Genomic DNA, 24,309 nt, shown 5'->3' with positions numbered 1-24,309 from the left:
GTAAAAAAAAAAAAAAAAAAAAAAAAATACTACTGCAGATAAGTGGATTTTTTTCTATATTTTGTTCTGTTTAAAAAGTGACTAAAATTATGATTCAAATTAAAAGTTTGGGAAAGTTACAATCAAAATAAAGGTATATTTCTTCCACTGCAATACTGAAATTATAAAGTGAGATCTATAAAAATTGTAGAGGATTAAATAAAAAATATCACTAATAGGAAAAGGGGGTTAATTTGGGCTCAATATGGCAAATTAAAGGTTAATAAGGGGTTAAAGGGGATTTTTATTCCTTGTCAGCTTGCTTTAACTGACTTCACTACAATGTTTTCTTCATTTGCAGATGAATTAAACAAAGTTAATACAAAAGTAACAGTGTTTAAAAAACACAGAGTCCCAATTTTTGACAGTATCAACTTCTGTAAGCTGACTGTGTACACAGCAACTCCTGCTGTCATTTTTGACTAACACAAATTTACATTGCTGACATTTTGACAAAGACATATTCACATTAAGCAAAGCCTCAGGTTATGTGAACACTCTGTGTTGAGAACTGCAAATGGCTGAACTTCTCCCTCCTTATGCTAGATATTTTCTCTGCTTTTGACACTGTTGATCACCCCCTTCTAATACAAATCATGACCTCCATTGGTATCAGAGACATTGCTCTCTCTTGGTTGCTTTCTACCAGTCTGACCGTTCAAGTTTTTTCAATGGCAATTCCTCCTCTCACTCTCCTCTATGTTGCTGTTCCCCAAGGGCCAGCCCTTAGACCAGTTCACTTTTCTCTCTACACCTCCTCACTCGGTAGTCTCATGTCCTCCTGGTTTACAGTACCATGTGTATGCTGATGACACTCAAATCTTATCTGTCCACCCCTGACTTGTCTCCCTCAGTCCAGGATAAGGTTTTATGCTGCTTGTCAGCCATCCCATCATGGATGTCTGACAGATTTCTGAAAGTCAACCTGGATAAAACAACTACAATCTATTACGAATGCTGCAGCCAGACTTATCCATCCTTCACAGTTCTCCTCTACTGCATCCCTTTTTGTAGTTTTCTTCATTGGGTTCCATTTCACTTTAGAATCAAATTCTAATAGTTAAAAGGTCTGGCCTATCTGCCAAGAAATTATACTATTATTATTAATAATCAGGATTTAAAAAGCACCAACATATTATGCAACGCGGTAAATTAAATAGGGGTTGCAAATGACAAACAGATGCAGACAGTGACACAGGAGGAGGAGAAGATCCTGCCCCGAAGAGCTTACAATCTAGGAGTGGTGATATTGAATGAAAGCTCCTGTGCTTTGCCTTTAAATCCCTCCACAGGTCCTCCCCTAGCCAATCTTCACTCCTCCAATTACCTACTTCTGACTTCCTCACTCATAACCTCATCACATGCATGGTTCCAAGACTTTTCTGAAGTTGTCCCGACTCTCTGGAATGGTCTTCCTTGTCGTATTTGGCTTGCTGCTACTTTCTGCTCCTTTTAAAGAGCACTCAAAACCCATCTCTTTAAACTTGGAGAGGATACACTTTCCACAGTGAAGCTGGGTGTCCAGGATTGAAAACATTTGCTAACAAATAGGAAGTTACTTTTAAGAAATCCATTCTAGGTTTGCTGGATAACCCAGCTTCACTGTGGAAAATGTATTCTCTCCAGCTTCAGAGAGCTTTAATAAATCAGGCCCAATATACTAAAATTAATTTAAAGTATATACAGTATTTCATTAGTGATTGCCTAAGAAGTAGTATAGAGGAAAGTGAAAGTTTAAAACAATTAGGAACAGTGTTTGTTCTAGACAGATTTTGCTGGATGGATCGCCTGGTAATTGTCACTTCCCACCCAGCTGACTGGCTTGTCATCAGACAGCAGCTCAGGCTGGCCTTTGTGCAGAGAGAGCAGTCAGTCTGGCTCTGATCAAGGATCAGATTTATATATTGTATCTTTTACTTAATTTGTATCTTTTTATGTATGCTTTTGGAGCTTTTCTCCAGCCTTTTTTTCTCTCCATAACCTTTTCTGTTCTGTTGTCCTCTCGAGTTTTCCTATAAGACAGTTTGACAATGAGTTAAGCTCATTGAAGAATTTTTTTTCTCAAGAGTCTTCCAGGACAGCAGTTTCCACAGGTTTCCTTACTTGTGTTTAAGTTCTTGAGTTCAACATAGAGGGTATTATGTTGCTGCAAGTTGTTAGTTTGCCCAGACTTCAGTGCTAACACAGGCGACAGAGAGAGTTGTTCTGTATCTCAGTGGATAGGGGGTTTGCCTGCATGCTGTAATGTATATCATGCCTGCATAGTATGAGAACCATGTATGGCACTAGAGATAGGCAGGGTGACTATGCTGTCTCCTTTTCAGAGTCCTTGTCTCTGAAACCTCTGACAGCCATAGGCTTCTGAGCTGTGAGAGCAGCAACAAAAACAGTCACTGTCTTCCTTACACTGACTTGCCCTTTGCCTTTTAAACTGCCAAAGACTTTGAACACCTTTTTGGCTTCCAAAGAATAATTTTTTTGCAATCGCTGTAATTATGATACAGGGAAGGTGGGGGTGCTAACGGACACACTAAGGTATGTGTGTGTGTGGCTGGACGGGGTGTGGGGTGGTTAGGGGGGCGTGGTTCAGGGTACTTTAAGGTGCTGATTTGACTTAAGTTCAGCTTTAAGGATTTGAGAAGGCTTTAAGCAGTCCTTCCTTTGACAACAAAAGCAGCTGACAGGTATAAACTGCTTACTTGTACATACAGTTAGGTCCATAAATATTTGGACAAAGACAACTTTTTTTCTAATTTTGGTTCTGTAAATTACCACAATTAATTTTAAATGAACTGCAGATTTTCAGTTGTAGTTCAGTGGGTTGAACAAAAAGATTGCATTAAAATGTGAGGAACTAAAGCCTTTTTTTAGCACAATCACTTCATTTCAGGGGCTCAAAAGTAATTGGACAATTGACTCAAAGGCAATTTCATGGGCTGGTGTGGGCAATTCTTTCGTTATGCCATTATCAATTAGGCGAATAAATGGCCTGGAGTTGATTTGGAGGGGCTAGGGGGTGCTTGTATGTGGAAGAATTTGCTGTGAACAGACAACAGGTGGTCAAAGGAGCTCTCCATGCTGGTGAAACAAGCAATCCTTAAGCTGCAAAAACAGAAAAAACCCATCAGAGAAATTGCTACAATATTAGGAGTGGCAAAATCTACAGTTTGGTACATCACAAGAAAGAAAGCACTGGTGAACTCGGCAACGCCAAAAGACCTGGATGTCCACAGAAGACAACAGTGGTGGATGATCGCAGAATCATTTCCATGGTGGAGACAAACCCCTTCACAACAGCCAACCAAGTGAACAACACTCTCCAGGAAGTAGGCGTATGGATTTCCAAGTCTATCATAAAGAGAATACTGCATGAAAGTAAATACAGAGGGTGCACTGCAAGGTGCAAGCCACTCATAAGCCTCAAAAATAGAAAAGCTAGATTGGACTTTGCACAAAAACTTCTAAAAAAGCCAGCACAGTTCTGGAAAAACATTCTTTGGACAGATGAAACCAAGATCAACCTTTACCAGAATGATGGCAAGAAAAAAGTATGGAGAAGGCGTGGAACAGCTCATGATCCAAAGCATACCACATCATCTGTAAAACATGGCGGAGGCAGTGTGATGGCTTGGGCGTGCATGGCTGCCAGTGGCACTGGGATACTAGTGTTTATCCATGATGTGACAGGACAGAGGCAGCTGAATGAATTCTGAGGTGTTCAGAGACATACTGTCTGCTCAAATCCAGCTAAATGCAGTCAAATTGATTGAGAGGCTTTCATAATACAGATGGACAATTATTACACATTATTATTATTAATAATATTACACAGTATTTATATAGCTCCATCATATTACGCAGCACTGTACAAAGTCCATAGTCATGACACAAACTGTTCCTCAAAGGGGGTCACAATCTAATGTCCCTACCAAAGTCACATGTCATAATTGTAGTCTAAGGTCAATTTTTTTTTTTATTTTTTTTTTTTGGGGAAGCCAATTAACCTAACTGCAGACACGGGGAGAACCTGCAAACTCCATGCAGATAAGTGTCCTGGCCAGGATTTGAACTTGGGACCCAGCTCTGCAATGGCAACTGTGCTAACCACTGAGCAACCATGCTGCCAAGTCAGTCACCTGATCTGAACCCAATTGAGCATGCATTTCACTTGTTGAAGACTAAACTTCAGACAGAAAGACCCACAAACAAACAGCAACTGAAAGCTGCTGCAATAAAGGCCTGGCAGAGCATTAAAAAGGAGGAAACCCAGCATCTGGTAATGTCCATGAGTTCCAGGCTACAGGCTGTCATTGCCAGCAAAGGGGTTTGAACCAAGTATTAAAAATGAACATTTTATTTTCAGCTTTTTTTTAATTTGTCCAATTACTTTTGAGCCCCTGAAACAAAGTGATTGTGTTTAAAAAAAAAAAGGCTTTAGTTCCTCACATTTTATGCAATCTTTTTGTTCAACCCACTGAATTAAAGCTGAAAGTCTGCAGTTCAACTGCATCTGAGTTGTTTTATTTAAAATTAATTGTACAGAACCAAAATTAGAAAAAAGTGGTCCTTGTCCAAATATTTATGGACCTAACTAATTTATGGGCAAAAACTCTGCTATAGTACATTCAAGATTTGATTATTTCCCTGTTTGGCTCCACTATTTTAACTCAAAGCATTAGGGCTCTAGTCTGCCTTCCTTCGCATCACAGAGAAATTAAAATGCCTTTTTAGTGACCCTTGATTGGTTTAGGAGTGATGACACCTTTTTGTTTTTGTTTTTTTTTGTTTGTTTTTGTTAAACCGCATAAAATGTTCTAAATCTGCTAATGTAAGGCATCCTAAAACATCATCACCACTTAGTATAATGTTCACACAGGATGATGATCTGAACAGATATAAGCAATTGATATTTCTTAAATGCTCATCAAGAAGTGCTTTGGGTTTAATGCACATTGCACTATACTGTTCCCCTATTGTAGATCCAAAGCCAATACATTGATACCTTGGCTAACAAAGATAATTCGTTCCAAAATCTTTTGTTACCCAAAACTTGATTTCTCATAGGTTTCTATAGAAAATCATTTATTCGTTCTGGATGCTGCCCACAATTTAAGGGTAAGTTTTATAAAAATAGTAAACAGTACAATATAAAAGGTCATACTCGCCAAAGGCTGAGATGAACAGCTTCCCAATTGGAACAGTCTCAACATAATATTAGGCAGCATAGTGTCAGTTACTGTATAAAATCCTCACTGTGAGTTTTATCACAAACAAAGCAAAAAAAAAAAACTTTATGGAGCATTGAAATTCATTAATTTCTGGAGCAAGCTGTGCTTTGATATGCAAAAAGAAACAACTGCAGAGTTTGTCTTGGTCGATAAAGAGTTACAAGAGGCTGCAGAAAGAGCTCACCCTCCCCTAAGATCACCCACAACCTCAGCTGTGTTTAGCAAAAGATTTCATCTGCAAATCATGCAAACCGCCCCCTCCCCCCATCAAGTCTCATCTTGCACACATGCAGCAGGGAAGCCTGAAGTGGAAAAAAAATTGTTAGCTGAAAAATTTGTTAGCAGGGCCACTCGTTAGCCGAGGTATCACTGTACTTTTTTAAATAGAAGGTTTAGCACTATCATTTTTTTCCTCTGTCTACATATATTTTCCTTTCATTTGCTTTTTTTTTTTTTGTAGACAAATCATGAAATTAGAGTAAATTCTTCAAACTTGGGGAAATCAGAGCTGACCCCAATATTTACTGAGTTTTGTTTTGACAACTCTAAATTTTGGATGTTCCCTGACTTTTAGACCCAGTTAACGGGGCAAATATAAAATATATAATATACATAAATCTCCCTAGTTTTGGCATGACATTAAACCAGACGGAAATTGTAAACTTTCACCAATCTTTTCTTAGTTGCAATTTATTTGATAAGCCCGATAAAACCATATGTATTTGGAAATGAAGGCTCCAAATATTTGAAGAGAAAGTCTACCAAAACATGTTCTGTTTGATCCAGTAATGATTCATTTAGTGTTTAATTTACGGGGTATCATAACTAAAATAAATTTGTATGTTTTAGCGTCTAGATTAGGGCCATGTTTTTTACTGGACCACGGTATGACTAGTTGTGATTAAATTCACGCAAGTGTGATCACTGTGCAATTTGAGTTTTTTACTTTGACCAGGGCTGTGGAGTCGGTAGATAAATCCTTTGACTCCAACACTCCGACTTTGTGACTCCTCAGTTTCTGGTACCCCTGACTCGGACTCTCCGACTCCTCTGTATTTACAGGGTTTCTCATTTTATCTTCATACTTTTGCATTCAAACTTCACAAAAAAATTTAGACTCCCTAATTATTCATAAATCAATAAATTTATTATAAAATTAAAAATAACACTATTTTTACCATTAAAATTTTTTTTCTCAAGAAACATTAATAAAAATATATGAAAAAAAAAAAACTGATTTATAAATTATGTTTTTACTTTATATAATTTTAAAATTAAATATCTTTTTTCAGGGATTTATACTAAGTTTTAAGATAACAATAATATTCATCTTTCTATCTTCAAAGTTATAGGCTTTATATTTACTATTGGACTTACCCTTATGGCCAGAGAATTAAGTAATTGCAGAACGTCAAAGAGTGGTAGACAGTTATCTGAATGGAAGTGATGCCTCCTAGATAGCAATGGTTTTGGGTTGTAATCGTACAACCATAACCAAAATTAACACCAAGAGGAGGTCTGAGAAATTCAAAGTTGGATAAAGCCCATAAGGAGGAGTTATGCCAATATTTGCCAAATTTGGAATTAATGTATCTATTTTAATAATAAATAGATGCATTGATAAATTCCAATGGTCATTAAAGAGAACTTCTTTAATTCCTACAAGGCGCAATGATTCCCATTCTCTTCAAGAAAGGCTTAGCTATGCTAACACAATCCTTGATCTCATTGCTAAGGAATATGGAAAAAACATCTACTTACTTAATGAAGTAGGTTTTAAAATGTCAATGAGAACCAAAAGGGGAAGATCTCCTATTGGGCAAAGGGCGGAGCATGTTGTGGCTTGAGTGCGTTCCAGAAATTATTCAATTTGTTGTGTGAGGAATAAAACTGAGACCCTCCACTTTAAGTCACAAGCAGAAGCATTTAATCAAGAAGCATTCCTTAATTTTATTGATCAGGTTTTGAATGCTTTTAGTGAAAAGTGTTCAGCATGCCATCCTAATTATGGATAATGTCCCCTTTCATAAAAACTAGCCAGGTAAAGAGCTTGGTTAAAAGTAAGGGACACCAACTCTTATTTTTACCATAATACGCTCCATTTCTTAATCCTGATGAGAACATGTTCTCTAAATGGAAAGAAGTAGTAAGAAGAAATAGGCTAATTAATTTGGGTGCTTTATTAAAAAGCATTAATAGTTTATTTTTAACAACAAGCAAGCAGGATTGCTCAAATTATTATACAAAATTCTTTAGCTCTTTGCCTAAATACCTAAGAGGAGAAAGCATTAATAAATCATTTATTAATGATTACATATTTATTGTTTCTTGAGAAAAGCTTTTATGGTAAAAATAGTGTTATATTTAATTTTATAATAAATGTATTGATTTATAAATAATTAGGGGGTCTAAATATTTTTGTGAAGTTTGAATGCAAAAGTGTGATGATAAAATGATAAACCCTGTAATATGCTAATGTACTTTCCACGTTGATTGAAGAAAGGCAACATACACACCATTTAACCACAGAACCAATGGCTAGGAAGCTGACGCTTTACTGTACTGGCCAGTTTAAACAAAAGACATAAAATAAAAAACTAAGGTTTTATTTATTGTTTTTATCAAGTGGCTATAAAGTAATAGCATAGCATGCATAAAAATAAGAAACTTTACCAGTTTAAAAAAAATATGGACAACATTCTTTGGTAGTTTTAAAACAAAAACAAAGCTAACTACATGAACAATAACAAAATCTTAAAAACCTAAAACAGTTTATATAATAAACCTGGAATATAGTTGTAGAGTACAATAGCTGTTAAATGCAATCCAAAACTAACTGAATGTAGTGTTGTCCTAAAAAACTGAATTGCTTCTGCCAGATTCTCTTTCAAAGTAGCTCCTAAATCTGACTTGAATATTTTTAGAGCTGAAAATAGTCTTTCAACACTGATTTGGGTGGGTTGCATTGCTGTTACGGTTCTAGCCACATCACTAATAATCTCGGGATGTACGAGGATTGCTTTTTCTACAGTCAGTTTTGATGAGCAATGATACTTTTCTACTTCTTTTAATTCTTTAAAAAACTCCTGCTGGAATCTCTATATTTGGACATTTTCTGGTCATTTATCTTTCACACATATGCAATGTCACTTTACTGTTGAAAGTTCCATTTTGTCCAAGTAGGAATCGAAGACTTAATTCTTCATTTGACGAGGATGATCATGTGCTTAAAGTGCTTAAAGCTTCATCAAATGGTGGTGTTTCATGTAGTAACCCCTTCATGTGAACTGCTACATCATAGAGGGCCTTTTTTGCAGTATCAGTCTGGTCATCGATCAACAGAATTTGAATCAACATAAATAGCGGTAACGATTTGATTATTCAGTAAGAAATTCTCTGTCTTCTTCATTGAAGATACAAGGCCATCAGCTATTAACCCATCCACTTTTGTTAAGGCAATATATCAAGCTCTTCCATTTCAGGAAGAATTTACCAGGTGTTAAATCTTCAGATTGCAAACTCTTGGTGACAGTAATAGGCATTAGAAAGTAGATTTTCCAGTGCTTTTACTTGTCCACTGGCTTTCAGTTAACAAAACATTTTCATTGTCCAGTTCTTCAAGAAAGTCTTTTAGTTCAAGAAAATGCTTTCCCATCAAATAAGTGCTTCCCCAGCGTATTGTGTGATCCAAAATGGCTCCTTTTCCTGCACGTCTTTTCAAATGGCATCTGTTTTAGGGGCCCTGGCTGCAACAGTTACTCTATTTGCCAATTAGAGTAGCCGCATGACGATCTTTCAATCCATCTCTTTGTGCAACTTGCAAAGTATGAACAGCACAATGCATATGTTGAATAGTAGTACGCTTAGATGCTTCTTCAACAAAGTTATCCAAAATGTCACTATTCTCTTTGCTTTCACTTTATCCAATACTTGCAGAACTGTCTTCCTTTAATATCTGTGTATCACTTTCTTCATCTTCTTTATTCATTTTAATAATTGTGCTCAACATATTAGACGTATTATCTGTCACAATACTTAGAATCTATTTCTGTTTAATTTCAAAATCTTCTAGAACATCCTCCACTAACGTCTGTAGATAGATACTGGGGTGATGTGTCTGGTGTCCTTTACTCCCAAGGTTGGGGTTACTGGTTTATTATTTTCATCAACAATTCTAACAATATTAGCAAAATAATTGACTGTGATGTGTGTATGCATCCATTTTTGTGAAGACAAAATGTCCCTACCTTTTTACATGTGGCCTCTTCAATTATAAGTTTCCTTATTATTTCTCTTTCCACAGAAAAACTAAGTTTTTTGGCCATTTCTGTATATAGGCCTAAAAAGGCTGGCTGTGAAAAGAAGGGCAGTGGTACACTATTCTTTGATACCATTTCAAAATTGTGGTTTTTGAATTTTTGTGGTGTCATTGTTATGGTAACTTTGCCAGATATAAAGAATCTTCTTAGTTGTGTTTGGTCTCCAGTAGATTTCTGAACATTTTTTATCCCAGATGTAGATAGAATATTTTCATTGATATCTTTCTCATTTACAACTTCTAACACTTTAGGATAAAAAACGCTGCAAGTGTCTTTTTATATTTGATGCTCTTGTAGGTGCATTTTTGTTAGACCCATTAAAACTGCTAATTTTTGCATCACATTGTTTTTCACCATCATCTTCAAGAATACATTGGCACACGTAATGTTGCCCATCACTTGATAATTTAAGGTGCTCATAAACAACAGACTTTATCGTGTTTGTTGACAGACTTTTTGCCATTGTGAATGGGGTGCCACTTTCACTAAAATATGAATCTAAAATATGTTATACTAACTATCATATTCTTTTGTTTAAATACAAGCATACACATAGTCCTGCACTATTGCAAACATACATACAACAGGGCACTATACACACAAATATGCTATAGCCCTTCACTAAACTTAGACATAATTTGTCCTAGACAGAAAAAATGCACAGACATATATACTTTACACACAACGCAGAGCCCTACATTTTACTCATAAACATACACACAATATGCACTATACACAAACATTCATACATGAACACCTTCAATCCATTCAACATTTTAATACAAAAAGCAGTTGAGCAGATGCTGCTGCCTTTATCTTTGTTTGCTGATCTTCTGCTGAAGACAGGGCAGTGGGAGGCTCCAGGGCCAGGAGGGCCACTAACTTCCTTGTTTTAGGTGGTGTGCAAAATGATGTTAAAGTTTAGCCCTTTATGGGAGCATATATGGAGAGTGCAGACAGGACACCTGAATACACATCAGGTCATAGCACTCACCTACACCTATATCAGGTGAACTTCACACTAGTAGAAATGCAACTATGCACTGGGCTTTATTCTTACATCAGAGAAGTACCTAATTACGACTATTGTTTGTGAAATAGGACATTTGAACTTGCTGTATTTTTTTATTATAATTTAAATTTATCAGGAGTTGGAGTCGGCACATTTTTATCGCCTCCGACTCCAGGTACCCAAAATTGTCTCCGACTTTGACTCCACAGCCCTGACTTTCTGCCTGTTGTTTTTTTTTATCCATCCCTCAGTGATTAATGACTTTGGTTTTATTTGACCATTTTTCCGCCATGTTGCTCTTAATGAATTGGAAATGTATGGCAATAAAGATTTTCAACTTGAATAAAATGATGTGATTTTTTTTTATTTTTAATACATATTTTAATTTTTATTATATTAATATTTTTAATCCATAACGTTAAATAAGTGTTGACATTTGGATACCATTCCTATAGTGTAACAGTATTTTGACTTTTTCAGTTCATGAGTAAGTAGTTGGTACAAATGTGTTTTTACTCATTTTAATGGGATTACAATTAATCCTAATTCTGCAAGGTCATTTGACTCCTAATATAAAGTCAGAAATTACCGTATTTTTCAGACCATAAGACGCACCCAGGTTTTAGAGGAGGAAAACAAGAATAAAAAGTTCTGAACCAAATTGTATAAAGAAATATTTAATAAAATATAGCAGAATAATATTTACGAGAGAGAGATTGCACATAGCACAGAAATTGCATTACAAGACTATAGTGACAGGAAAGCTACAGCCCACCTGTCATAGGAGAATTATGTGCTGCATAGGAAAAAAAAACTGCTAATGAGCACTGCTCACCACAGACTGCCCTCCTGCCCTCCCTGCCTCCCTCCCCACTCCCCAATGTTACAAGGAGCCTTCTCACACAAACACATCCCCAGCATCTCTGTAGACGTGAGCTGCTGATAAACTTAGGGAGGGGAAAGGCAGGGCTTTGCAATCATTCAGATAAGGTAGGGGTGGACAGCTTTATGTTTTTTGTTATTCGGGCAGGGGAGGCTGCAGAACAGAGGGGGCCATGCTGCAGGGGGGATGCCAGGCTAGATGGAACTGCAGCCATCTGCTGGGGCCCCCCTTGGATACGAGGGAGGGTATTCGGACTATAAGACACACCCCATTTCCCAACCCCCCCCTCCCCCCCCACCACTTTTTTTTGGGGAAAAAGTGCGTCTTATGGTCCGAAAAATACGGTACATGATTTAAATATGTGGATGCCTTTGCAAGCACTGCTTTGAATTCTAACCAAATGACATTTTAACTGTTTTCAGGTACATCTACCTTCATGCAGGCATTGACTGCCAATGGTACCAGCAATTTACAGACATCCGTAGCAGGAGTAACCGGAAAGAAAAGGTTTATTGATGAACGAAGAGAACAGTCTTTTGATAAAAGGCTACGGTTCAGTGTACGACAAACTGAAAGTGCTTATCGATACAGGGATATTGTTGTGCGAAAACAAGATGGATTTACACACATATTACTTTCTACAAAGTCATCTGAAAATAATTCCCTAAATCCAGAGGTCAGTTTAAAAAAAAAATGGAATAGCTGAACTTACTATTGTATGTAATTTTTTTTGTTTTCTCAATTCACAAATGCTGGCATTGGTATTTTTTATTTACTTTTACAGTGTAATATGTGTGCGTTTGTTCGTATTATTTAATAACCCCAGACTTTTCTTCTATTCAGATATATATTTCTTTATCTATTACTGTGATAAAATACTGTTTTAGGTTTTATTGAACACTTTTGCAGTGTGTTCGGTTCATCAATAGATGACTGTTTTACTTACTTTTACCATGTTTAAGGAAAGATTCTGGAAACCCGGGAACATCTTGCCCACCCGCATACTAAATGCAATAAAGAGAAGGAATTGTTTATTAAATGGCAATATCAGTTTTGCTAAACATAATTAATATTGGGGTAAATTGGAGCTACATCTGTTGATAATCAGACAGTGTAGAAAGAGCAATCAATACTTCTGAATACCTTCATCTGCATTTATAAAAAATTTGTCTCATGGAACGATTATCTGCAATAAAGCCCCTTTGATGGGTGCGCAGACATAACAATATATGTCAAGCAGAATTTTTTTTTTGATAAACTTTAACTATAAAAAATTTAGGTCTAAATTGGTGCAAAGACATAAGCGTGTTGAAATTTTATTTATTAGAAAGAAAATTACTGAAAAAAAATCACTCAAGTTTTATTTCCATTTACTTCAGTTTGCTATTGCAAATCAACAATCATCAACTAATGTTTAAATCTGTCACAACACCGCCCTAAAGGAGGAAATAATTTTGTGTTTCAAAAATAAATGAGATTTTATCTTTGTGTTCACCATAGTTCTAAAACTAATAGAAGGCTTGCCTACTGTTTTTAGTTGCTAAGCAACTACTCATTGTATTGTATTTACAATGTATTTTCCTGTTTTTTTTTTTTTGGGGGGGGGGGGGGGGCACAATAGACCACCATTAAATAGGTATTAAATGTTATGTCATGGCTCTATTTTAAGGAACCAGAAAAAAAAAGTCCTGTGAGTTGTCCTTTTCTACAGATTTTCTCTTTGGAGGTGCAAGTGCCATTTTATCAATTGGGATTCAATCTAAATGTATTAGCAGGTTTTGAAGCCCTCTTAGAGCAATAAACAGCTGTAGGATACATTTACTGGGTCAGCTAGTTTTAGACAATTTAAATTGTTTTAAATAAATGGAACTTTATTCCTGATTGTCTCTACAGTATAATTCATTTCAAATAATTTGTTAATCCATAAATCTCTTGTTATACTGGTAAGCATCCACATCCCTCTTTCTTTCCTTGGAAAGCTCCTTTGCTCTTGGCATGATTCTACTACACATGTCAATGGGAAAGAGAATACCATATATCTGAGAATTACCGAAGATCTTATGTCTGCTTGTTACAATATGGAAAAATATGGGGAGTACTTATTTTACTCACGTGACTGCATTGTTATATATGGGTGGGTTGACAATTTTGAATATCATTTCATTTATCCTTAACATTACATTTCTTTTCTTTAGGTCATGAAGGAAGTCCAGGGTGCCCTAGCAACAGCAGCTGCAGATGACAGCAAGCTAGTTCTTTTCAGTGCAGTTGGAAGTGTGTTTTGTTGCGGTATTGATTTTATTTATTTTATCAGACGCTTGACAGATGATCGAAAAAGGGAGAGCACTAAAATGGCTGATGCGATTAGGTATGTTCGTTTTTTCACTCCTGTTTGTAGAAAAAGTTTGTTCTACTATGATAAAAGATGTTGGTGTATAGATTTGTAACAGGTAGGGGTCTTTTTTTTTTTTTTTAATAAATATTTATACACAGGATTTACAACATATTTCATTGTGTTTTATTGTGTGAACAAGACAAATAGTGTTATCGTCACACTCTCACAGAAATTAAAACCTCACAGATTCTAAAACTTCTCAAATCTATCAAAAACATGCAGTTCAGTTAATTGGTTTTGACTGTATTAAAGACATTCGAACATGGTGGGGACATGGGCTCCTTTGGGGGATAGTTAGTGACATGACTATGGACTTTGTAAAGTGCTGTGTAATATGTCAGTGCTATATAAATACTGGATTGTAATCATACCCAACAACATACAAAAGGTTTTGGAGTGAAATACTTTATATGGAAAATTTGCACAATTGAATTAGTTGTGTTTTTTTTTTTCATTACCTTACTATTTAGTAGATCTAATAGTGATCACATGTATTTTGTTTTTGTAGGATGTTTGTGAGTACTTTTATTCAGTTTAAGAAACCCATTATTGTTGCTGTAAATGGACCTGCCATTGGACTTGGTGCCTCTATATTACCTCTTTGTGATGTTATATGGGCTAATGAGAAGGCTTGGTTTCAAACTCCTTATACTACTTTTGGACAAAGCCCGGATGGCTGTTCATCACTTCTGTTTCCTAAAATAATGGGTATTGCCTCGGTAAGAATATATGTTCCCGCCTAATAAAATGTAGTAGCATACAAACAAGCTGGAACTGTAAAGAATAGTTTAGACAAAATTTTATAATGGTTTACCTCGAAATTTGTCCCACCAGTAGTGCATATTTTACAAGTAATGCACACTTGGCATAAATAGTAATTAATTAGCAATATTTGTAACCACAACACATATACAAAGGTATACGTCTAGAAAATATTACTTTAAAGCCGTCATTATTATAAAAAATGACTAAATACCTTTGTAAACCATTATGTTCATTATTGGATATGTTTACGTCTTGTCAAAGTAAGTTTCTTTTTTTGTACCCCCCCAATACATGTATGGAATATACACCAATAAATCAATACATATATACCATTACTCACCCTATTTTATTACAACGCTGGAGTTACATCTTGGAAAATGTTTTAAAATAGATTTAGAGGTATAAAATAAACTAGAGAGGTCCATGTTTCTTTAGAGTAAGTTAGTAAGTTAAGATTTGCTATTGGAAGCATTTAAAATGAGTATTCTGATATGTTTTTTTTTTTTTTTCTTTTTAAGTTTATGTTATGGACTTTTTTCTGTATGTGTGGTTTTTTTAAAAATTATTGCAATAAATTTAAAATGATTTGTGTGTAGGGTTGAGTATTTATTTCTAATTTTTGCTCAGGCATGGCGTTTATATTTGATCACTTACATCATTCTGTGTAATTTTCAACTTTACCATCTTTACATTTAAAGGGTTGCAAATATGCGTTATGGCATTTTTACATCCTTTTAAGAAAAATATGATTAAAACATTTAATTCTGTTACAGCTGTACCAGCCTTTAGATATGGTGCCTCACTTTTTTGTTTTTGTTCATGCCCACAAATTAGACTTCCTGTTCCTGTGTGGCAACTTTTACTCCTACCATGGTTGACAGCCAGGCTTTTTATTTCCGTTACATGATGAGGGGTGATGGGAGTAGTAGTTTACAGAAGAACTATATTGTCCCTTGTGGTTTCTGCTAGGAGAAACAAGGACACTATATTTCTGGCATGGTCAGCAGAAATTTGCTGTACTTGGTGTTTTGGGGGTTTAGTTATGCTTTTTTTTCCATTTAATTTCAATAGCTAATATACAGTATACAGTATTGTGATGAGAATTTTCTTTTCTAGTAAAGAGCATTGTTTCATGTATAATGCAAATCTAAGTCACATAATTCAAAATCCAATTTCTTTTTCTACAGGCAAATGAGATGCTACTTAGTGGAAGAAAATTAACTGCACAAGAAGCATGCGCAAAAGGGCTAGTCTCTCAGGTATTCTGGCCTGGAACGTTCACACAAGAAGTCATGGTTCGCATCAGAGAACTTGTAGCCTGCAATCCAGTGGTATGCATCACTACATTTATCAATATCAAGGTCTGCTTTCTTAGTACTTTGTTGCTGAAATTTGATTTATTTATTTTTTAACAGGTACTTGAAGAATCTAAAGCTTTAGTTCGTAATGTCATGCGTGGGGAATTGGAACAGACAAATGAAAGAGAATGTGAAGTGCTAAAGAAGATTTGGGGATCTGCTCAAGGGATGGACTCAATGTTAAAATATTTGCAAAGGAAAATAGATGAATTCTAAAGTTTAAAAATGTTTTACAAAGAAGCCTTGAAACATTTTCAGCAAATACTTCCAGGATACCCTGAATTTATTTAAAACTTTGTTTCTCTTATTTTGAACAAATATCGAAAGTCTGCCATCAACTTAATAGGCTGAAGCAAAAGACATTGGGTTGCTGTTCAGAACCATGGCATTCTTGAAAAGTTTTTTTTTTTATGCCGAGAGACAATGGCAAAGAAATCTAAGTGACCGGGAGGTCTGAAAATGCATATTTTTGTTCATTAAAATATATATATAAATATATATAATTATATATTTAAATATAAAACGGGTAGCAGAAAGCCCTAACTTTCATTGCTCACTGACGTAAGACTGAGGCAATGCTTTATTTCAAAAGAAGGTTACATACCTCAGATTTTTTTTTCCTATAATTTTAAATAGACTAAAACAAAACCCACAGGACAATAACCATATACTGATGCATTTTATTAAACCCAAAAAGTGTGTGAGTATGTGTGTGTTCTCAGGACATATGCTAATGAGTTGTTCAAGAAAAAATAATCTTGACCCACTGTCAGAAAAATTTCCAGTTAATATCAAGATAGCATGAAGAAACCACTGTCAAATTGTTTTTCTTAGATGCAGTATTAACAGGTCATTGAGTTATCTTGTGTAAAGCTGGAGGTTTATTAATTTGCCAGAAACTATTTTATATGGTTGTTTATATACTTTAGTTCTTGGGTGAGTCTTCATAGTTGTTTGCAGGTTATGTATACACCAAAAATAATTTTATGTTCACACTTGTATAAATTTTAGGTTTCACTAGAATATATTTTATTTAATAAGTTAATTTTGGTACACTATTATATTACAAAATATTCCACCCAAAAACTACCTTTTTGTTAGGAGTGTACTATCCTATTGCCTTTTTAATCAATACACTATATAAAAACATATATATTTTACTTTTTATGTATAGTGTAGACAAGTGTTTTGTAAATATATAATGTGCCATTCCTTTTGGGAGTGTTTAAATGATTTGTGACTGCAGATATATTACTATTGATTCTACAATATCTGTGCTTGCAATTTGTTGAATGTATGAGGAAAAGTAATCAATCTTATTTTTGTACAGTTTTTACATTTTTACTTCCAGCTGACCATCTCCCCCTTAGTGTTGGAGAGTTGCTCCCCTGTAAATCTGCCTGTAGCTTGGGTACAGTATTTTTGCATTCTTTGGACCTACACCTTTGTTCTACAGCATAAATACATAAACTGTACAGTCTGTAAAGTTTTCTAAAATACACAGCTGTGAAATTGGCTATAATAAAACTAATTTTTCTTAACATATTTAATTAATACGTTAGACTTTTTACTTTTTAGACTGCAAGTTACAGATTAGTGGTGTAATTTTATTTAGTAGATTCACAACCAGTAAAACAATGAAATTTGGTTCACAATAAGGGAGTACCATACATAGGAAGTTGCAGCAAGTAGAAGTATCTACTCTGCCTGGATGTTTAAACAGCATTACAGAAAATATCATGCACAGGGGAATTGTGGAATATTTTTTTTTCTACCTCCCCCAATATTACAAAATGTATTATTCAATCCTATGAATAATACATACAGTATTTAGGGGTGTTTGTAAATATGTACATACATTTATTACAGTCTCCAGGCCTTGCCGGGTGTTCTAGTATACATTAGTTACTACCTTCAGCTGTGCATCACAGCTTCCTGTGTGATCACCAACCATGCAAAAATGCTTAAAATGGGCACCTGAACATCAGAACTGCATCACAAAATAGAAGAAGGTGGCTTGTCCTGAGGAATCACATTTTCTTTTTCATCACACGGAATGCTGGGTACACTTAATATCTGGGGTAGAGATGGCAGAAAGATACATTATGCGAACTATGCAGGCTGGAAGAAGGGCTTGCTGGTTACAGACAACACAGGACACCTTCAGAGGTCTGGTGAAATCAATGCCATGACAAGTCAAAGCTGTTTAGTGTCACCGGGTGGTTCTACATAATATTAGGCAAGTTGATTTAATAAAGTTTGTAGGTAATATTTTTTTCTGATAGTAGTCTGACTGAATTTCCAGTTTAAGTCCATTAATGTGTACAAAGGTCTAAGAATCAGCTCCTGTGATAATAAATGCATCCAGTTCACAGTTCTGCTGCCTACATAGCACTTACTACATGCTATAAAAACTAGACCCGGTACTAAATCTTGTGTTACAAAATTAGAGTTTCAAATTCCAATTGCACAAACCGCCACTATACCATCAATACCTAGACATCCAAATGGAGGAAAGTACAGCCTCTTTCAATTTCAAGGTTTTATGCATCGGGACATATTAAAAATATCATCTAGTCCTTAGGTTATAAAAATTATTTAAACCTAACATCAGGTGTAAAACAACACAACAATTTTCACCTGGTCATTAACAAAAAAAAAGTTGTTGCATTGTAAAAAAAAAAAAAATACCACCTCATGATTCAACGGCTTGTAGAATTACTTTTAGCAGCAATATTTTCTTAATGACTTTATTAGTCTCTCATGGTTGTGGAAGAATTTTCGGCCACTCTACAACATTGTTTCAGTTCATTGAGGTTTGCAGGCATTTGTTTATGCACAGCTCACACAAGGTCCTACTACAGCATTTTGATCACATTGAGGTATAGGCTTTGACTGAGCTATTGCAAAATCTTCATTCTTTTCTTTTTTTCTTCAGCCATTCTGTTGTTTTGTGTGACAGAATTTTGGCCAAGTTTGTCCCACAGATAGCCTCATGTTTGCCTCTAGAATACTTAAGTATGCATTGGAGTTTACAATCAATTTAATGACTGCAAGGAAATGGGAAGGGAAGGGGAGAAAATGAGTATAAAAAAAGGGAGAAATAAGAGAGAAATACTTCAAGCTTTGTACATTTGTGGAAGGAGAATTACTTGTACTAAAATATAACTTGATGAAGCAAGATATGAAGAGCCCAACAATGATTCATGCTTAGTCATATATGATTTTGATTTGCGGGGCCAGGAATTAGTTACTCCCACACAGGAATTCATTTAGTTGTAGCAATCTTGATGGCACAAAAATCTAATCTCTCTTGGATGATGTGAAAGACCTACTCCCAAGAATAGTGAAAGGAAGGTGTAAAGTCCTTTTGAATAGAATTAGGAATTTACAGAAGAGAACATATCACGTAGCACCTTCATTTATACAGAGTCACTTAACACTAGGGGGAATTAAATCTATAAGAGTAGTGCGAGAGGTGCACTGCTTTGCAAAAATTAATTGATATGAAAGTGTTGGGGAAATTGGATTGTTACCAAGTTTCCTTGATTTATCTAATTAATGACCTTGTGCAATCTAGCAGATAGTACTTCTAAAAAGTTGGGGTTTTCAATGCCAGGTAGAAAGGGCTTTCACAAAATTATCATAAAGGAAGAAACCATTGGTTACAGGGATTAGCTCAGAATTGGATGATTTCTGAGAAGAGGCAAGAAAGAAATCCAAGTGGGACCCTACAGAAGTTCAGTTCCAGTGTCTCTTACTGGTCCCTGCATTCTTGCACCAGTATAGAATACAGACAAAATGAGAAGCCTTATAAGGTGAAGTTGGGGAATCCCAGACCCCCAATTTGTGTTGGAATAAAAGGTTTCTACTGAATCTAGAGTTTTTGTAAACCCCCAAAAAATCACGCTGTCAGTAGGGAAACCAGATCAGGAGAGCTTAAAAATTATTGAGAACCTTATTCAAAATAATAATTTTAATTATCTAAATGCAGTCAAACCATGAGAATGCAGGAGCAGGCCAACGCACCAGGTCACAGAAAATATCTAATAAAATTGGGACGAAAGGTAGAACACTTGTGATAGATGAGAAGATATAAGCATATAAGTATTTTATATTCTCGCACCCAATAAAAGTTGTACGATTCGGTTAATTGCGCTTGTACTGCTCAATCTTCCTCATTTCTTTCAGAAAATTCAGCAGCAAGATTGTGTGCATTTCCGACTGCCTTTTATGATGAGTCACCAGTAGGGATTGCCATGATGCAATAGCGGTTCCAGTGTTAAAATTATTATAATGGGCAAGCCTGCCTCAAACCATTTTTTCAAAGAATTTAAAGTGGCTATGAAGTATAAAGCCAGCGTGTCCAAGAAGGTTTTATGGCAAGGAAAATTTGTCGGGGTCCTGAGTGTTACTTCAGTAGTATGAATTGCAACTTTCACTTTCTCAATAATTGGGTCCTCCAAGTCTTCCCATTCCACAGAGGATAATGTTGGCACACTGTTAGAAATGTCTTAATTGAAGTTTAAGGGTGAGGGGGATTCCTGATGATCATTGTGTTTTAAAAAGATAGTATTCCTTCAATGTTATTTCCTTGAAGTGAACTTTTTTTTCCACTGCAGTCAAAAAGTCTGCAGTACAAAACAGCCTAATTTCTAGGTTTGCTGAATCAACTTAGTTTCACTCATGATAGTCTATCATCTCCATTCTTGGAGAGCTCTGATGAATCAGGTCCACTATATCAGAATCTGCGGATGGTGTCATTTGGTGTTGCAATGTAATAGAAATTGTGGATTGATGTGTTGGCCACTAAACTTAGGAAAAAGAAAGAAAAGAGCAAAGATAACTAAGGTAAAATGCTATCGAATAAACACAGCATCCTCAATAGAGATAGGTCTGTGGGACTTACAACAAAATAGGTTAGTACTGAGTCCAGACTGATGAGGACTTTTAGTTCAAGGACTTTCTTGTGCTGTGTGTGCCACTGAAAACTCCAAGGGGATGGAGATTTATGGAAGTTTAAATGTTCACAGTAGTAATGCTGCAGATTTCCCATCCTTATTGGCCACTGCATGAAGCAGAAAACCCACCAATATTTCACCCTGAACGTAAGGTTTTTTGTAAAAGTGACAGGACAAATTGTTCAGGAGGAGAACCTTTGTCCCATTTAAAGTGACTGTATGTTATGTTCTGCCAGCCTGCATGATAGCTGCTTTAATGGGAAAAAAGTGGAGTCTCGAAATCACATCCCTGGTTTTCATTTCATACTGGCTTTTCAGATCAAAGGACCTGTGAATACAGTCCAGCTCTAATGGGGAAATACTTTGGAGCCTTCAGGAGAAAGTTGAAGTTTATTGTGGCAACTGAAGTCAACGGATTCCAGTAAACCAACACAACTGTATATGGGACCTTCAACTTGTACCACATGCAAAAAAAGCTCAAATGCTAACACATAAAAAACAGAAAATAAGATTTTAAAGGTACATATACATACCCATTATACACGTTATTATAAAAACATTGTCAGCCTTTATTTAGACACAATATAAAATCATCATACAAAACAAACACAATGATGGTGTATTACTTAACCACATCTTCTCAATCAAATAGGGTAAACATAATCTGTCATTTCTTATACAAAATTTTTCAGATCAATCTTCAGTTTTTAGGTCCTTCCATTTTCAATAAGTCAGACCCAACTGTTTTAGATTTGCTTTTACGTTGAAGAAGAACAGTATACTTAAAGATTATATATTAAATAGACATTCAAAACGTCTTAATGTCAAGATCTTATGTGATGTGAAGATTTGGCATCAGAGGGAGCAGACAGACTGTTGTAGCAATGATAAATTTTAGAGCAGAAGTAATCATTCAGACAAGGTTTTCTATTTCTGCACATAGTATTATCCAGAATTGCTGGGGATGACCATGAAACCTGTGGGACCATGTCTCAAAAATGTGTGATTTGCTGAACAAATGCAATAATGATGGTAATGCTCTTTTTTGCCTTTAACGTTCAATTTTTGCCCATTGTTTGCTCACAAACACATGCTACAGGCATGCATCTACTTCATGTGCAATTTGGGTGTCAGATAGCTCAACAATTCAGCTGCATACTTATTCTAACACACCCGATGATGATGATGAGGCAAAAGCACAACACAAAACCACACCCAACACACATTTTCCCAAGTGAGCTCAAACACTCCTAGGAAAAATGTTCTCATTTTTCTCATAGGTTGGTTTTTGGTTTTTGATTTTTGATTTTTGATTTTTGTTCTCCTCATAAATAATTGTGGATGAAACAAAGATTGGAGGTCAAAATGTTCGCAGACAAACAAGTAGATGAAACTGTGATGGAAAATAGGCCCTAATATATAGTTGATAAACAAACACATACCTGAACTATAATCTAAAAAACAAAAATAAAAATACTAACAAAAAAACAAAAACAAAATACAAGCAAAGAGTAAAAAATACAATAATACAAATAAAAAATGCAAAAATAAAACTGACCATCCTTCTGTCACACTCCATGATAGGAAAAGAAGCATAAACACATCATCATTCGTTTAACAAATAAAGAAAAAGTAAATAAAGATACTTTACAGGCGCACTCGGTACTAGAACACCACTTAAGCAAGCTACACAGCCAAGTATACATGAATGACCAGAAAAAAAAACAGGACTAGTGTTTATGGAGACTGCTCTTTCAGCTATCCAAAAGAAAAAGAAATCAACTCCCAAAAAATGGCAACAAAAAAAAAATTAAAAGCACAAAATTCCCAAACATAAATAATCACACCCAGAAAAAGGCATTTTTTTAAATGTCACAATAGGAAAAAATTTGTCAGTGTATTTTTTTAGCTGTTCTTTTTAGTTCAAAATTGTCAATTCATTATTCTGACAGTTTTGGGAATTTTAATGATCTGTTAGCCCCAATTTTGCATAAAAAGAGTATTTTTTATGCCACAATGGGGAAAAAAATCAACATTAATGGGACAATTTAACCATGTTATTGGTCCCCTTGTCTGTAATTGCATTGCTGATTTGGAAGTAAGGGAAGCCAGTGTGCGATTTGTTTTTGTATGGTGCAAAGCAACTTGCTTGTGGTACCACTTATATTTTTTTATTTTATGGGCAGCAATTTCTCTAACTTGGAAGGGGAAATGTGGCTTTGGGAAATACTGTGTATCTCTTTTTATTGTTTTTTTTTATTTTTATAAATTGTTGCAATGCATATATTGTCATGTTACTGAAAATTAGTGTCCTGTTATTTTTTTCTTCAACTATAATTTCTCCATAGCCAAGATGCAAAAAGAGAGTCTAATTTTCTTTATTAGATCATAACTGTCTTTTAAATAAAATCAATATTACTGACTAACACTAAATAGCTATAGTTATGTTACACTACAAGTTTTGGCTTATAACCTGTAAATACTTAATAAATACCAATACTAAACACTTATTTGGGGGACAAGGATCTTTGGTGTAGGGACAGCTAGACAGCAGATACTGGGTAAGCAGGACTCTCAGTAAGGAGCATAAAGGCAGGCCAGGGCCAGTGACAAGAAGCTAACAAAAAACAAGGTCAGGGCATTCCGAGCTGCATTGTAAAAAAATTAAAACTTTATATACGTTTACAGGATTCCCTGCTGATCGCTGTCACTCTTATAAAATCATCAAAAGGTGAAATGTGATGTGTTTTGCAGACAAAAGCTGCTTCCTTGGACCTAATACTCACAGTTCATTTGTAGCACCTTTTCAGTACTCTGTATATGAAAATACATTAACCATTAGACATGCAGAAAAGAATAATATCAAAAGTAAATCATAATTAATGATTATGTATCACCACACTTACAGTGCTGTTGTTGGCATCTCCTGAAGAATCCTATCAGTATGTGCTAACCTAACATGGGGGCTGGTGGTGATATTGTTGAAATACAAATACCATAAGGATCTAATCAGATCCAGGAAGAATAGTAGAAAGAAGTTAATAGCACCTACAACAGAATTGTAAGTACTTGAATATAAACTAGTCTGAATATAAGCTGAGGTCTCTTTTTTCACTTTTACGTGAAAGAAACCGGAGAGTTGTATTGACTTGTGTAAAATCCTAGGGCACGGCTATCACTGCTACTCAAAACCAAAATCAGCAGAAATGCCAATAAAATGATAGTGAATAAATACATGTGATTAGTTCTTTATATTGTAATCATAATGGTCACTTGCTCTTACTTGCACCAGTAGATGGTGCTGTGCCATATAAAGTGTTACAAATGGTGTCTAAGATAGTAAATTTGT

At 35.4% G+C, this 24,309-nt stretch overlaps 1 protein-coding gene across 2 annotated transcripts in view; it reads left to right on the top strand.

Moving 5' to 3' along the window:
* Positions 1-17,544, top strand: part of CDYL (chromodomain Y like) — a 29,291-nt gene extending 11,747 nt beyond the window's left edge. For both annotated transcript variants that reach the window (XM_072411762.1, XM_072411763.1), the window contains exons 3-7: positions 11,904-12,157; positions 13,677-13,849; positions 14,385-14,595; positions 15,829-15,972; positions 16,057-17,544. In XM_072411762.1, the coding sequence (XP_072267863.1) occupies positions 11,904-12,157; positions 13,677-13,849; positions 14,385-14,595; positions 15,829-15,972; positions 16,057-16,215 (941 nt within the window). In that variant the 3' untranslated portion in view covers positions 16,216-17,544. The remainder of the gene's footprint in view (positions 1-11,903; positions 12,158-13,676; positions 13,850-14,384; positions 14,596-15,828; positions 15,973-16,056) is intronic.
* The last annotated feature ends 6,765 nt before the right edge of the window (positions 17,545-24,309 follow it).

Source organism: Pyxicephalus adspersus, chromosome 5, assembly GCF_032062135.1.
Source record: "Pyxicephalus adspersus chromosome 5, UCB_Pads_2.0, whole genome shotgun sequence".
Classification (NCBI taxonomy): Eukaryota; Metazoa; Chordata; class Amphibia; order Anura; family Pyxicephalidae; genus Pyxicephalus; species Pyxicephalus adspersus.
Note: the sequence above shows the minus strand (reverse complement) of the source record. Positions and strands in the feature narration are given on the sequence as shown.